The sequence below is a fragment of the Apiospora aurea genome (genome assembly GCF_038362705.1).
Source record: "Apiospora aurea strain CBS 24483 chromosome Unknown utg000005l_segment0_segment0, whole genome shotgun sequence".
Classification (NCBI taxonomy): Eukaryota; Fungi; Ascomycota; class Sordariomycetes; order Amphisphaeriales; family Apiosporaceae; genus Apiospora; species Apiospora aurea.
The window spans coordinates 5,457,440-5,473,500 of record NW_027117392.1 but is presented as its reverse complement, the minus strand read 5'-3'; the positions used below and the strand labels follow the sequence as shown (position 1 = coordinate 5,473,500).

At 54.7% G+C, this 16,061-nt stretch overlaps 4 protein-coding genes across 4 annotated transcripts; 1 reads left to right on the top strand and 3 right to left on the bottom strand.

The window, feature by feature from the left end:
• Nucleotides 1-107: 107 nt before the first annotated feature.
• On the bottom strand, nt 108-1,904 carry PG986_008220 (uncharacterized protein; the record flags this gene model as incomplete). Its single annotated transcript, XM_066844442.1, has 1 exon — nt 108-1,904. The coding sequence occupies one exon, from the start codon at nt 1,902-1,904 to the stop codon at nt 108-110; it is 1,797 nt and encodes a 598-aa protein (XP_066700554.1).
• Nucleotides 1,905-3,619: 1,715 nt separating this feature from the next.
• PG986_008219 (metabolite transport protein YwtG) lies at nt 3,620-5,954 on the bottom strand (the record flags this gene model as incomplete). Its single annotated transcript, XM_066844441.1, has 7 exons — nt 3,620-4,716; nt 4,776-4,862; nt 4,943-5,005; nt 5,060-5,282; nt 5,348-5,699; nt 5,773-5,856; nt 5,908-5,954. 7 exons carry the CDS (start codon nt 5,952-5,954, stop codon nt 3,620-3,622), a joined length of 1,953 nt encoding a protein of 650 aa, XP_066700553.1.
• Nucleotides 5,955-10,060: 4,106 nt separating this feature from the next.
• Nucleotides 10,061-13,034, bottom strand: PG986_008218 (uncharacterized protein; the record flags this gene model as incomplete). The annotated part of the gene is made up of 4 exons (XM_066844440.1): nt 10,061-10,126; nt 10,200-10,511; nt 10,582-11,162; nt 11,465-13,034. The coding sequence occupies 4 exons, from the start codon at nt 13,032-13,034 to the stop codon at nt 10,061-10,063; spliced, it is 2,529 nt and encodes an 842-aa protein (XP_066700552.1).
• A 518-nt stretch (nt 13,035-13,552) lies between these two features.
• PG986_008217 (uncharacterized protein) lies at nt 13,553-15,315 on the top strand (the record flags this gene model as incomplete). The annotated part of the gene is made up of 4 exons (XM_066844439.1): nt 13,553-14,037; nt 14,091-14,522; nt 14,575-14,723; nt 14,813-15,315. The coding sequence occupies 4 exons, from the start codon at nt 13,553-13,555 to the stop codon at nt 15,313-15,315; spliced, it is 1,569 nt and encodes a 522-aa protein (XP_066700551.1).
• Between the last annotated feature and the right edge of the window lie 746 nt (nt 15,316-16,061).

The following is a 16,061-nucleotide window of genomic DNA, read 5'->3' as shown; positions in this document are numbered from 1 at the left end:
ACTTCCCAATGGACCCCTCATGAGTAACTCCGAAATAAAACCCAGAAAACCATACGTAGCATATTTTCATCGTAATCGTATGCAAGAAGGAGAACAAAATTCCCTTTTTATCCAAGTCGGAAGATCCATCCATCACCCAACCGCCGATTCGTCTCGTCCTTGCCGCCGAACAGGACGACGCCACCCTCTTCCAGATCGCCCATGTTAGCGGAGGCGAACCAGCCGCGGGCACCAGGTCCCTGGTGGTCCATGTCTACCTCGTCGTCGTAGGGCCCTGGAGTGACGCGGGTCCAGCGGCCCTCGCCCGTCTTGCGGCCGGCGAGGCGCCACGCGGCGTCGGCGAGGCTGGCGGCCGTCATGCCCTGAGGCGGAACCTGGTAAGCCCAGACATCGTCCCAGAAAGTCCCCGCGGCCTCGTGGCCCTCTGCGGTGGGCGCGCGCTCACCCAGCAGGAGCAGCAAAAACTCGCGGCCCTGGGAGCCCAGGACGAGCTGGAGCCCCGCCACAGAGCGGGCACCGGGCCAGGGATGGGGATCCTGCGTGGGCACAAGTGGAGTGCTGGTCTCGGCCGGGGCCGTGTTGCCCTGAAGGGTCGGGGACGTGGGCGGCACAAGGCTGACCCAGTCGCCGCGCGCCACGACGCTGACCTCGCCGCGGCTCACGCGGTCATCAAACTGGTCGACGCCGAGCTCGAGCACGTCCAGCTGGCCGCCCAGCTCGGACTCGCCATCGAACCCGCCAAAGCGATATAGACGGCTCTTGGCCACGGCGAGGGCGGCGCCGCCTCGGGCGGGGCTGGGCGCTGCGGGGAGCTGCTTCCAGATGCGGCTATGCACATCGAAGGCCCAGACATCGCTGGTGCGGCTGCCATCAGCCAGGCATCCGCCGTGGATAAAGAGCGTGCCGAACCCGGCATCCAGGTCCTCCTCGTCGCGAGCGTTCTCGGCGATGTGGCCGGGTATGGGCCGCTGCGGGATGCCGACGGCCGCGCTGTCGCCCTCGGCCCAATCCTTCCATGACTCTGCTCGCCGCAGGGGCTTGATACCTACGAACTCGCGCGGCTTATCCGTCGCAGCCGCCGCATGGTACGTCCGCGGCGCAGGCACCGTGCTGGGGTCTGTGGTAATGCCGCCGGTGATGGACGCCGGCAGGAGGCACGACCAGGTGTGCGTCTTGGTCTCAAACACCCAGACCCGGCCGCCCTCGTCGAGTGTCGATTCTTGCGAGGTGTCGGCGCGCCCACCGAACAGGAAAATGCGGGTCCCGATAACGGCCGTGGCGTGCCCAATGCGCGGGGCGGGCACCTCGGTGTGGGTGAGGTCTTTGGCCTTGCCCTTCTCGGCGGCTGTCGGGCTCAGACGGTTGGCCTCGGACGATGCGGGCGTCTCGACCTCGGGGGGCGAGGAGGAGAGCGGTACGTCGGTGAGGGGTTCTCGCAGCTCGGCGGCGGCGGCGGACTCCTCGACCTCGCCCACCGTGTTGAGGGGAGTCTCGGGCATTTGCGTCTTGGCGGAGACCTGGGCGGGCACCGAGTAGTAGTCGGCCGGGGCGCTGCTGAAGGGTAGAGTGACGATGTGCATCTCGTTGTCGAGGGGCTTGTTGGGCTCAGCCTCGCCGCCGAAGATGTAGGCTGATCCGCCGACGACATTGAGGGAATGGGACGAGCGCGGCAGAGGAGGAAGCTCGATATGCTGCCAGGTGCCCTTCATTGAGGGCCCTGGGGCCCCAGATTGTCCGAGGTGCATATTCGGCATCTGGGGCATCGACATTTGTGGCATGTTGGGCATCGGAGGCATGTTGGGCATCTGGGGCATGTTGGGCATTTGGGGCATGGCGGGCATATTCTTGGGAATGGATTCCATGAGATCCGTCGTACGGCGCTTCAGCTTTGCGAAGGACTCCATCGTGGGCGAATGGTTCAAATGGTGGAGATTCGGTATTTCTGGATAATTGATGTTGGGAAGTAAAGAAGTGACCCCGTTCCTGGAGAAGTGAACAAAGGAACGGAGTAATGAGAAGAACCGCTAGAATAGGTTAGGTAGGGGCTTGTTCAGCAGCTGTCGTGTATTGCGTAGAGATGTGTTGCTGTGGATTCCCTTGTTGCCTGTCGTTGTCTAATCGACCACCATGTGACGTAAGATTGCAAGGGCGGGAGCTGTTGTTTCTATTCCAGTAAGCAGGAGGGGCACCACCAGTTCGACAACTTCTTTTGTTTCAAAGACCCGGGAAGCTGCAGGGAAACAAACCAATGGTATATACATATATATATGATGGACACCAATTGATCCGACTCGTGACAGAGGCTGCGAGCTGCTGGAATACGAGGTATTGAAGAGCACCGCTTCTAAATATACTTGCTGGGGGCAGGGTCCAGCTAAAACCCCCATTGTGATGTGTTGCCCGGTTTGATGTTACGAACGGTTCGAGCTTGTTGCTGGTCTGAATGCCTGGATCGTCCCAAGTGCCTCCGAGTGCCCCCCAAGTGCCCCCCAAGCACGCGTGTTTAGCGGGGTCGATACCCCTGCCGTAGGACAATAAGCCTCGCTGAACACATCATAGCCCGCCCAAGCACGTGGAAAAGGCGCAGTAAGCAAGCACTACCTAGCGCCTGGCCATTGATGCCCGCGTTGGCTGGTCTCGTTCCTTCCATTTGAGGCCTTATGCTGAAATATCAGTGTTGTTCATGCCGAAATAAAAAGAGGCTAGGATAATTGTGCAGTTGCTGCTGGAGATCGAAAAGATGTGGTTTGGTCGGTGGTGTGTGCTCCCAATTATAGATGCAGATAGATCAATTGGGCCGCTGTCTGCATGCGGGTGACTGGTTCCCGCTGGGCTGGTCCAAGCTACCGACCGTACTTTGCTACCTCAACCGCTGACGGATGCGATACGATGCCCCTATGTCTCTATGTCTCTCGCACCTGCTTCGAATATTGGCTCAACTCACCTGGCTTCCGAACCTTCCGCCATGGCAATTTGGGACTCGGCAGTTGAGCATTCGAGACAGGTTGATATACGCCCCCACCTGCCCGCATCCACAAGGTTTCCATTGAGATACACCAATATTCACAAGGCGTCAGGTCTACGCCTTCATCGACCTCCAGATAGCTGAGGAAGAAAACAGATACACCACTAATGTCCAAGTGTCAATCTTCATCAAGCGCTACGACCTAGGCGCAGCCACGCTCTCAGGCACCAACGTTACCTTATTAGGCGGACCCTCTTCCGCAGAAGCGGCCGCAATCAGCATCATGAACTTCTCAGAAGGTAGTATAGACTTGGTGCGATATTGAACTCATCTGTGCTGCTATCGTCCATCAGCTGTAGTAATGTCAAGCATGCCTCTCTCCAGATCTCGAAACGGGGAGAAAGATTAGACATTTCAAAAGAGCGATAGCCAAAGCGGCGGGGGTATATTTCTCTGACCAAAATATCCGTAGACACGCTCAACTATAAAATTATAAAAGAGCGATCCCAGCTTTGCAGCTCAAAACCGATAGCTAGCAATAGAAAAGGGTCTCCTTCGTCCGCAACCCAAATCATACAAAATCGTGAAGCTTCCAAAGAATATCTTGCCCCATAGTCGACCACCAGAGCGAGCGAACATGAGTCGTTCTGTAGTTTACATCTTCCTATCGCCCTCTACTTCCGGCACCGGACGCGCGCTCTTCTCAACGTCCAGCTCCCCCGGGCTGCTGCGCAAAGTACTGTGATGCTGGTCGGCGCGGTCCGAGTCGTGCTCGTCGTTCTCGACGTGGTAGAGCGGCTCGAGCACGGCGTCCTTCTGGAAGAAGACGTAGCGCTTGAACCACCAGGGTGTCGCCTTGGTCACCTGGTAGGCCGCAAACTTGCCCATCGGCACGCCAAAGACATAGTCCAGCTCCTCCAGCGTCCGCTGCTTCGTCTCGGGCACCAGGAAGAAGATGAGCCAGAAGGCCACAAAGTTGAAGCCGGCGTAGAGCCCGAACGCGCCCGCGGTGCCGAGTGACTCGAGGATCAGAGGGAAGGTGATGCCGAGAACGGCAGCAAATCCCAGGCAGGTGGCCACGGCGAAGCCCATACCCACTTCACGGTGAGAGAGTGGGTAGACCTCGGCCGAGTACGTAAATGGCACGGGGCCTTCACCGGGGGAGTAAAAGGCGGCAAATATATACACAAACACTGCGACTAGTGCGGTCTTGGCAGGATGATGGTCAGGCAGAAGCGTGCAAAGACCAGCAGCCAGAAGCGACCACATCATGTTCGGGAATGTGAACAGCAGGAGGGATCGCCGTCCGAACGTGTCGATAGTCCAGAAAGCTGGGAAAGCGAACAGGAAGTTGACCATGCCAAAGCCGAAAGAGCTGACCATAGCAATGAACTCGGTGGAGCCAGCAGCTTTGAAGACGGTCGTCGAGTAGAAGGCGATAATGTTGATTCCGCACATTTGCTGCGCAAGCATGACCGTAAAAGCCGCAATGTTGGCACGTCGGACTCGCGGGATAGTGAAGAGCTGACCGGCTCGGGTGAGGTAATTGCTCTTTTTCGTGATCAGTTGTTCGATGCTGAGCTGTGCGTGGATGTAGTAGAGATCTCGTGCGACTTGGATAGGATGATTTCGAAGCATCAACAAGTTAACCCATGCTTTAGGATAACGGTTCTTCTTCATCAACCAACGGGGAGACTCTGGGCAAAAGTAAATCAAGAACACAAGAGGAACGGCCGGGATAAAGGGGGCGCCTATCACGACAGGTAAGTCTCCATTCATCATAGAACAGTGCACTCAAAGGGAAATTTACCAAGCATAAGTCTCCAGTTGTGTACGTGGTAAAAGCATGCCAAGTTAACAGCCGTTCCAAGCATGATGCCGAAGGCAGTCCACATTTCTAGTCGAATGTTAGTATGATGACCTCGCTCACTTTTGTGTGTTATGCTGATTGGTGTGTACATAAGGGGTAGGACTTACGCCAAGACATGACAAGAGCACCTCGAATGGACGCAGGTGAATTCTCCGCAGCGTAGATCGGTACTATATCCATGTCAGATCATGCGGGTTTAGCGATGGTCAGAACCCAAAACAAACCTGTAGAAGCTTTGATGCCCATGCCGACACCCATGAGTAGACGGCACGCGAACTGTTGTTGCCATGTCTCGCAGAACGCAGAGCCGATAACAGGCCATAAGCACAGGTGACCGGAGAGGAAGATAACACCGCGACGACCAAGGTAGTTGTTTGCAGGATCCGAAAGCCAGCAACCGAGCAGGGCACATCCAATGTAGGGACCGGCGTTGATCATACCCACCAACTGCAAGATGTGAATGTTAGAGTATGCCTTGGGTTATTGACACAGTCCAGTATTCTTCCACTTACAAGTTCGTTCTGCGCAATGTTGTAGTACGTGGGAAACCAGATTGTAGCACCGTTGGATCCAGTCTGGTCCCAGCCCTGCACCGCTGCGCCGATGGAGCAAGTCGCGATGGTCAGGTAAAGCTTGGCCGGGAGTCGCCATTTGTGAGTGACTTCCTCCCGTAACGCCTTGACCTCAGCCTCGTCCAGCGCATGTTCGCCCGTGAGATTCTCGCCAAATTGGGTTGGGTCCTGAGCAACCAGTGCCCCCTTGCGCAGGAGTGCGACGTGCTCGGTCAGTCCCTTCTCCTCAGCGAAGGCGTCAACATCGCGCATCAGCTGGTCATAAGGGACTCCCTTCAGAGGGTTTTTAATCCTGAGCCCGATGTTAGAAGACCACACCCGGGTTTTCGTGAGATTGACAAAAACATTGAAAAGGGTTTGCTCACTTGGCTTCGAGGTTCGTGTTGACGACATCGTCGGTGACTGGGTGGGTGCTATCTTCAATATGGGCGTTCACTCTCTTCGACGGGCTGCTGCTGGGTTAGCAAATTGGCATACGACATTGGAGTTACGCTACCCACATGTCGGTCGAGGCGGCCGAGTCGATCCTCTCAGGCTTCTCGGCCATTTTTGCGGGAACGCGCCAAGGCCAAGATCTTGTCCGAGAGTTGGCTTGAGGACAAGAGAAAGCTTGGGCAGCTTGGTAATCCTGGCGATGAGCTTGGTCTCGGTCTTGAGAAAGCTTCGCTCTCAACAAAACTGGGTCTCAGGTATACGACACGGTGAGATTGATTGTGTCACCCAGAGAAATTCACACGAACCTGGATGTGCGAATTGGATACCGAAGCAAGAGAGAAGGGGAGGGGAGACTGTTTCTGGATCGAGCTCTCCGGGGGAAGCCGTTTATAAAGAAAAGGCGAAGAGGGCCTACCTAGACCAGACCGGCCAGTCAGTCCTGCTCGTATTTACTCACTTACCCGACTACCTAGTCTCCCGCTGACCGTTAGTTTCCTTGCCTGGCACTTATCACTTGGCTCGGAATTCATTATGTAAGTACACAGAATATAGAGCCGAGACAGGTAGGTAGAGCTGTACACTGCCTGCCAACCGCATATGCCACCCAGCCGGAGCAGTATATGCAAGGTCTTAACAGCAAGCACCCACACCACCATACTGAAAGCAAACAAGCGAGAGCTACTACGGCGCCCCCATGACCCCATAAGTATCGAGGTCGACTGGGGGGAGGGATGCTGGTGATGCGTGAATGGATGGACAGGCCGAAGCTTCGTCTGTCTGTCGTCCCAAATCCGTGGCGGGCCGGGGGCGCGGGTGCTAGTTCGTCCATTCTCTTGAAGCACGCACGCACTCTTCCCATCATGTATCCTCGGCCAAGAGGATAGATTCGCAGCTATCCCGCTCCACTTGAGGGACATTTCTCCGCACACCCCAGGTTGTTCTAGGCTCTAGTACTGGTCTATAGACTGTACTGTGGTACTGGTAAACCTCTCACATCAGTGCGTGTGCAAGCTCCGACGACCAACGGTTGGCTTGGGCAGGACGTCTTGGCTGTCTTGGACGGCAAGAAGGACAAGCCCGCCAAGTTCGTAGCTCCACTCTTGGGCAAGTATCCTTGGCTGGGCACCGGGGGCTGTCTCTTTGCGGAGCCCTTTGCTTCTGTGCCGTTGCTGGGGGAGATTAGATGGCTTTGGATTCGGCGCCATCACTTACCATCTTTGCCGCTTGAGCTGCATGCTACTTTTACTAAGAAGTTCTGCCAGGAAGAGAAAGCTGTGCAGTCTCCTTTGGACGCCCTAAGCCAGCCATTATGGACGGGTGTAGTCTGAATTATTTGCGGCTCTACGGAGGGCTTGCAGCCATTCGCGGCGGGCTTTCCATCTAATCAATAGGCATGGCCGACTGGTTGTGCCGACTTGCTTTTCGACGACGTCTCTTTGTGAAGAACTCCGCATTCCTCCCCCAAGTTTTCAACCTTAGAAACTGGAGCAAGGGGGCTCCAACTTTTCCAAAAACCCCCGACCTGGGGTAGCAAAATGGAAGGGGGGGGACAGGGGGGATCTTCGTGAATCGTCAGCTCGCTGTACCGTCGGGTAAAACCTTGGTCATGGACCCGTTCTTTGTCAAGCTTGGCATCCACATATTGGGTGTTTGTTTTGCCGATCCCGCTATTGCTGCTGACAGACAGGGCTCCCAAGCTTGTGGCGTGTAGCGGGCTCGGGTGTGAATGTCGGGAGTGTATCGAGGGTTCCCACCAGCATTAATTCGCTCGGCAGACCCCGCAGGGTACGTCATGAAGGAGAGAATTTTGTGTAACTGTGACAGCTGATGGCCTCTGTTGTGTGCTGTGTAGATTAACGAGAAGCCGATTGACCGACCCGAGGACTCGTGATAGGGACGAGAGAAGATTAATGGTTCTCGACATTATGTAAGGTACCTGTAGTAGTATCAAGTATATGCTAGAACCATCCCCAATAATAAATCTGAGGGATGGTACCCCCTGATTATCTAGCATAACTTGATCTGTCGATGACTGAAAGCATGGTGAAATGAACGGCCACAAACTTGACTAGGCAAATACTGCGTTGTATTTTCCCGCATCGGCCCACACTTCCTTCCCCAGGGTTAAAGCGGATTCAGCAGTGATTACCCCAACCCTGAGAGCTGGAAACCTCTCCGCATTTGCTCACGCTACCCCATGACTCCTTGCAAGTAAATTGGCCAATCAGCCGAGGGCGGGCTCCTTACGATACGGTGTAGTCGCAGTTGCAACTTGCAGCGCGCATGCACATGATGGATGCGTAAGTGATGGGAATGGGTGCCGAAACCCGCAAAATTCACCCGTCTGTCTGTCTGTCTCTCTCTGCCCGTTCCTTTCCGCACCCACCCACCCACACAAACACGCACACACACACACGATGTTCGAATCCGGTCATGATTTACCCTCGACCGTACATGAGACCTATCCTTGCAGGTGGTAAGAGCCCAATACTAATTGCTTGTTCCGAACCAGAAACGATGTGCTATGTATGCAAGCTGTACAATGTCAATCTCAGGGTGACTCAGGGTCGTACTCCTGCAGGGACACAACGTGGGAAGACAAAAAAGCGGTGATTGGCAACCCAGGCAAGTCAGCCGTAAGTTAATTGGAAGCCATGGATGGATACCATGAAAGTTTGAGTTGAGCCGCCAAACTCGCCGAGGCCTGTAGTTTCCGCGGTCGTAGTGGCCAATCAACATACATGTACATGCCATTGGATGCCGCAGGGAAGAATCCAGCATCACATGATCGATCTCGTTGACAGTAAAGGGATGCTACCATGAAAAGAAGGAGACGACCTAGAGCGTGCCGTCTCATACCACCTGATTAATGTTTAGGTTGCTGGTGGCAATTCTAGCTCATCCCAGCGTCCAAGAGCCCGCCCGCGGCCTTGCTGTACCTTGCGGGCAGCTCGGGTCTGGAAGGATCTGAGCTGCACGGAATGATTCAAATGCTACACTCAGCCTCACGTATTGAGTCACTCTGGTCTCGCGTCCGGTCGTACATATTCTCTTACTCCCCTGCCTTGGTCTAAATTAACTCGTGCATACTGTACATGTAGAGTATCCGCTTGATTGCTGACCGCGATCTACGGCCAGTAGCCAGTAAGATTGGAGGAAGAGAGGGTGTTTTGGAATATAGACCTGGATGGCAAAGTCCAGTTCTGTGTACTCTATCAGAGATACTTGGCAATGGAAGTTAAAGTAAGTCCAGCAGCGTCGTATGCTGCGACCTAAGCAAGATATATGCTTCCGCGGCGTAAACTCTTATTCTCACCTCGGTTGGTAACCAAGGGGCAAGGCATAAAGTATGTTTAATTTGGTCGAGCAATTATCAAACTTGGAGAGTTAATGATCTGCACACAGGGTCGCAACGCCCCGAAACAAGAGAAATAGTCCAGATAAAAGCAAAGCATTATTCGCTCTTCCTCATCATTCTTTTTGTCGTTTCTGAGGTCTCTACGAGGCTCTCTGCCAACCAAACTTGGTATATTCGAGTATATCTACCATGCTTCTCGGCTCATATCGTATCTCCAATAGCGACAGGAGGCTAGTAATAAGTTGCGAACAGATCAATTTTCCTTCAGTAGCAAATGCGTGGTTCTCGCCCTTAAGATGAACAGCTCGGTTCCGTACAAAGTGATATTTTCGCTCGCCCGCCCATGGTGAAGGTACGGGAAAATCCGCAAGCGTGTTTAGGTAACACACCGAGGTATTGGCATGTGGTATCATACTCCTCTCTCACTCAAACAGCACCCTGTCGTTTCCGCGTCTTGGGCCGCGGTGGAGGCGGAGACGGTGACCTCGACGACGACGACCATATGGTGCTGGCCGGTGCTCCACGCCCTCTCCCCATCCCCATCGGGACCCCTCCGCGTCCGAACCCGCGCCCAACCCCCTGGGCCATACAGGCCAGGATGCGGCGGCGGAGGGGGGCCGGTTGAGGGTATGAAATCGGCGGTGGTGGAGGCGGCGGAGGCGGGAGGGTGTCATAGTAAGATTGCTTTGGCCTGTTTGGTTTCTTTTGGTCAGTTGCTCCACTCCCACATTTACAATCCTGTGTTGCATATATACAACGTTTGGTCATGAGGAGTCTCATATATACATAGTGTTGATACCAGACAGAGATTGGGGAATCGTGCGGTTCGTGTGTAGTCGAGATGGGCATCGGCGGATCACTTACCACATCGTCATCGTCACCGTCATGCCCGGTACGACGAGCTCGTCCCACAGCTCCGGTAGTATCTATGGCCGTATTAGTATGAAGGTCAAACTTCGCCAAGTAGCCCCAGGGAAACTAAAGGCAAGTCAAACCCACCACTGTCTGTAGAAACGGCGCCCCAGTCCCGGCCGCGGGCTGCTGTTGGGGCGTTACCGCCAGCGGCTGCGTCTGTAGACCGGCACCATCCCCTATCCCAGCGGACGCGCTGGTGCCAACCCCCGGCGGCGGCGGCGGTGCTGGTACCGTCGTGAACATTTGCGATGCGATACCCGTCATCGGCGCCGCGCCGGCCATCGAGGCCTCCGCCGAGTTGGGCTCGACCACCTTGAGATCGTAGCGGCCCTCATTCACCCACCACGTGACAGGTGTCACATGCGCGAAGCAGGCGCGGATGAGGCGCTCCATGCCCTGTGAAGAGTGTAGAGAGGCGATTGTTAGGCATGTTCTGGCTCTTGGGGTTCTGGTAAAGGCTATTTACGACCTGGACAACCGGAGAAGAAGTCGACTTACCTCCCATGTCTTCGCCTTCTCCCAGGGGAAAGGTATAATTCCGCCCCACCGCATCGTGGAAATAGATAGGCAGCTTCGCAGGCGGCCGGTCAGACGAGTACGCCCAACGAGGGTCGCCGGGCTGTACTGGTTGGGGCAGAGGTGCGGGCGGCACCTCCACTTCCTCCTCTGTTGGCTGTGGTAGAGGAACTCTCGTTGCATCACCAGTGACAGTAGTAGTGGTGGTGCTAGTAGCGTCCGTCTCAACCGGCGACGATTCTGCAGATTGCTCCCCCGCGCTAGAACTATCATACAGAGGCGGCGACGGCGACGGCGGTGGTAGTTCGTCCCCGGACCCAGCAGAAGGCCCCGTTGTCGCAATCTGATCCACTTCCCCAGAACGACTACTGCCCACTATCGGTTCCTGGGGCGGCTCCGCCTGCGCCTCCTCCACATCCGGGGCGTGGTCCATAGTAGTAGTGTCTGGCTCTGCGGCGGCTGCGGCCAGCATTTCGCGAACGGGCGACCGAAATTGGAATGGTGGTTGGGTAGCAGGTGTTTGGTTGACGGCTGCAGTCGGTGGTTGCAGTCAGCCTGCCTGGACTGATTGCCTCGCGGGCTTTGCTGCAGTCAGGCGGCTTGGGCGCGCCCCTATCATTGGTCCGGCTACCCCGCCGTTCGCAAGGAAACCAAACTGCCTGCATCCTTCACAGCATCCTTCACAGCATCTTGTGCTGGGACGGCCGGCACGAGCACACTTCTACTTCGACTTGGTACCTGCACTGGCTTCTTGCGTTATAGGAAGGATGCCGAAACGCAACACGTCCAACGTATACTTGCATCGAGTCTGACATTCATTGCTATAGTCTAACCTAACTTCACATACTTGAAAGTCTCTATGCAGCTCTGCACATTGAATAGGGCATTCTCTCGTGGGTCGGATGCTAATCTGTCAAGGAGAGCGAGAAGCAGGCTCGCTTCGGCAAATATTTCCTGAAACTCTCTCACCGCGCGCATGTCCTCGAACCGCATATGCCCAATGTCTGTCCATTCGCGCCATTGGTCGAGCATCCCGCAGATAGACGCCGCAAACGGCGGGTCTACGACCATCTGGTAGAGCACGGTGACCACGACGTCTTGCAGGCTGAGATCGGCCAGCTCGGGATGGAATCCCTGGAGCCAGCGAAGACTGCAGTCGGCGACTCTTTGAATAGGCCAACGAGGAGTAGCGAGCGCTTTCTCCTCCAGGGAACTTGCAATGCGTCTGCTCGCTTGTCCCCACTTGGTCTTGCTTTCACGGGAGTCAATGTTGCTGGGCTCAAGCATGCCCAGGATTTCGAGAACGCCGCAGGGCAACTTGTTGATTCGGGCAAACCGACAAATATCGTCCGGGATACGGAACCATATTATGGGCTGGCCTTTTGTTGCCTGGACAGCGGTCGCACAGCTAGCAAACCACATGGCTTGATTCGAGCCTCCTTCACCCGGGCATAGATGGGTGGTATCAATAGCCCTCAGGCTAGTGGGGTTGCCCTCTCTGGATGCTGCGTGCCATTCACTTTGTGCAAGTCCTTCGCTTGAGAACCGGCAAAGTATGGGCAAGGTGTGGGCTGGCCCGGTGCGAGACTCGCCTTGTTCTGAAGGGCCTTTCTGAGTTTCCTTCAGATCTGATAGTGGCGAGTCTTTACCCCCTGGGCCACTCGCGAGGCTGGCGTCCTGAGGCCCTTCTACCTTAGCGAGTCTACTTGAATGCTTTTTCGATGTAACCGGGCATAGGATAACGGACTCTGCCTCTGAACTCGCGGTTCTTTGTTGTATCTGGTGGCTAGGCCAGTCCACACCAGCGCCGAGTTGCAATGCCAGAGACCCATCCGGCTCGTCTGACGCAACTATAAGCAGAGCATCTGAGGAACCAAAATGCATCAAAACAAGTCCTCTTGGCGCCCAGGTCCCACGAGTGCGCAATTCTTCCCACCCAGAAGGATCTGCCTCGGCCCCCAACCTGTAAAGACACTCGATCAACTCATAGAATCGTATCTCAGCTTGCGGCTGGACGGGTTCGTCTCCCGGTGTCAATCTTTGGGTCTTCGTACCGATCTCTTGGCGATTCCAAGTCAGAAATGTCCAGGTACCACCAGGGAGCCCGCTTCTCGGGTAAGCCTGAACTTGTTGGATTCCACATCTAGAGGAGCCATCAACTGGGTCAGGTGCAGCGAGACGATATCGTGGAAATTGTACCTCGACAACACGATTGAAGATCTCGGCAGAGCGGATCCTACCCCCAGACTGGGATTGCTCAAGCTTTTTCCTGACCTTGGCCCGATATACCAAAGTTGATGTAGCACTGTAGGTGATAGGCAGTATACCAGCCACAGCTAGGGGCACCCCAACATAGGTAATTATGTCACTTGCCGACAGTCCATCAGAGTCATTGGAAGACATGGCGATAAGGAGGTGAAAGAATGCATTGTGCTGCGGAATGGCATTAGCATAGTCGGTGAATTATAGGAGTTTTCTGTGTATGCCTCAGTCTCGAATTTTTGCGTTTGGGAATCCGAACCCGCCCCCCATTCGACTCGGGTGTGGTGTGGTGTGTGGTGAGAGCCCGTTTGTGTAACCTGAGAGGCAGGCAGCATCGGATTCGGATGTTCTGACAATCAGCATGCATATAATGTAACCTGGGCGCGCGTTATTGGCAAGCCACATCCATTAATAATTTCCATGTTTGCCCAGTCGTCACCATACAAGTACCGTCGGCCAAGCCGTGTGTACACCTACAACACCCCTCCACCGTACTGGCGAGAACGTATTTTGAAGCGCCAGCGTTCTCTATCCGCAGCCTGATCCTTTTCGCAAGATGTCGCGTTCTTTTCAAGACGGATTCTCATCTACACATACAATTCGACTTGTCCCTGATTCGGGTCTTCTGCAATCAAATATCATCTCAGCCTACTGCAAGCATGAGCGCCAGTGCTAACTTCTGGCTCTTGTTTCGGACTTTGGGGACAGTTGTACTGCTATCAGTGTGCGCACGATGGTACCGTAAACGCCGACTCACAAAGCAAGAAGAGGAAGCTTTCGCAGCACAGCACGGCTGCAAGCCCGTGGAGGCGACAGTACCCTACAAATGGCCATTCGCTTTGGACCTCCTCAAGCAGCAGTATGATGCACTTCCAAAGCAACGTATTCTCGAATTTCAAACAAGTTACTTGGGCGCGGCGCCAACCATTCGCATTGACATACTGGGCGAGGGCTACATGGTCCATGACCCAGTCAACATCGAAGCAATCCTGAACAGCCGCTTCGAAGACTTTGAACTAGGGTCACGTCGTATGGGACTGCTGCCTCTCCTGGGCGAGGGCATTTTCGTACAGGATGGGTCTGCCTGGCGACATTCGCGTGAACTACTTCGTCGCCAGTTCTCCCGAATTCGCGAACTAGGCCTGTCTGCCCTAGGAGAACACGCTGATAGTTTGCTTGAAGCAATCTCGCATGAAGTGCAAGCCAACAACGAAGGTGTCGTCGATTTGCAACCTCACTTTTTGAATACACCTTGAGCACAACAACACAACTCCTGTTCGGCGAGCCTCACAATAGCCTACCCGTATCTGAAAGACAGGCTCTAAGAGACAACTTTGAGTATGCTAGCTATGTCTCGGCGATACGCCTGCGCTTGGCAGACGTTTGCTGGCTCTATCAGCCGCGGAAATTTCATGACGCATGCAAAGGTGTCCGCGACTGGGCATCGTTTTTCGCCGACAAGGCGCTCAGCTACATGGAGCAGTACGGCGAAGAGGCCGCCATGGAGAAGTATGCGTTCATTATCGATCTGTGGCGCGATATGAAAGATCGGGACATGGTTCGAGACCAGCTGTTGCACGTTTTGATTGCAGGAAGAGACACCACGGCGTGCTTGCTGAGTTGGACATTGTGAGCAAAGCTATCCCAGAACATATGGCCTCAGAGCTACTTACTTACAAAGTCCCGATGACAGCTTCCATCTCGTCCGCAATCCAGAATTGATTGGGCGACTGAAAGCAGAGATATCTGAGGTGGTACCCCAAGCATCTGAAGAGATAACCCGAAAGCACATCCAGCAGCTCCCCTTCTTGCGATGTTGTCTGAACGAGAGTACGTGACAATCCTGGTCTCTGTCCCGCTGTCTGCCAGTATCAGTTGGTATGCAAAGGAGCGGCCGCTAACATGCCGTGCAAAACTAGCTCTTCGATTATATCCGCAGCTCCCTGTCAATGTCAGGTTTGCCAAGCGGATGACGATGCTCCCCCGGGGTGGCGGCCCAGACGGCGAATCGCCAGTGCTTCTGCGTCCGGGCGCGGGCCTGGGCTGGTCATCATACCACTTGCACCGCAACGAGTCCATCTACGGCCCAGACGCTAGGGTTTACCGACCGACTCGCTGGGAAGACGGCGAACTGCAGCGGCGTGCCGGGATAGGCGGTTTCCTGGACTTTCACGCCGGCCCGCGAGTGTGCCTGGGTAGTAAGTGTTCCATCATGGTGTTTACGAGACTTACAGCTGATATGGGGGAACCCGCAGAGGATTATGCTCTTATGGAGTCTAGTTACGCAATTGTCAGGATACTGCAAAAATATCCGAACATCCGACTGCCCCCTAACATTCCAAACTTGCCAGTCGGGGAAGAGCGACAGCACCTGAGCATCGTTCTGACCAGTGCAGAAGGTACGAAGGTACTTTTGGAATAACCTACCCACCTAATGTACCTACCTACCTTGGATGACGAAAAGTGTGAGGCTCTTGCGATATGATCAATCAATTGATGGAAGGAAGTACGTGCAGTGCATGCTAGGCAATCTTACCTAAGGTCGTTCCTTCCTTACATATAACGCTGCCATTGATGTTGTATGCACCAGTATATACACACCGGAGTTAGCTACATACATGCATGATTACTATCCAAACAGGGCGGTATCCAACCAACTCTTGCACACGTAACATACCACAAGCCGGTCAGCAAGAAATACACCATTCAGGATACGGGTTGGGCATACGACCCAGACTTTGTATTGCATCGGATGTAGTTATGCAGCCGCTTGAATGAACAGGAGGGGGACAACCCATGTCGCGCATTGGCAGCATATCATCCATCCTGAACACCAGCCTGGCACAGTTCGAGTACAGGTACATCAGCTACACTCAAGGAAGGAAGCTGCCACTCCGCCGGGCCAGCCAAGGCCAGCCACCACCCATGCCATGTTCTCACTCTTGACTCATACAGATCCATCCAATCTGTTATTCCAGTTACCCAACTCCTCCTTATAATCTGACCACGCTCCAGAGTACGACTGCGTGGCATTTCAGAAGCTCCTCAGAAGTCGATGGTCGTCCAGCAAGTTCACTTTGGCCCAATCGCATCAAAACATGAATAGAGACGAGCAGTCACTTGGGCTATCCTCCGCGGAAACCCTTACCATCTCGATCCCTTCGACGG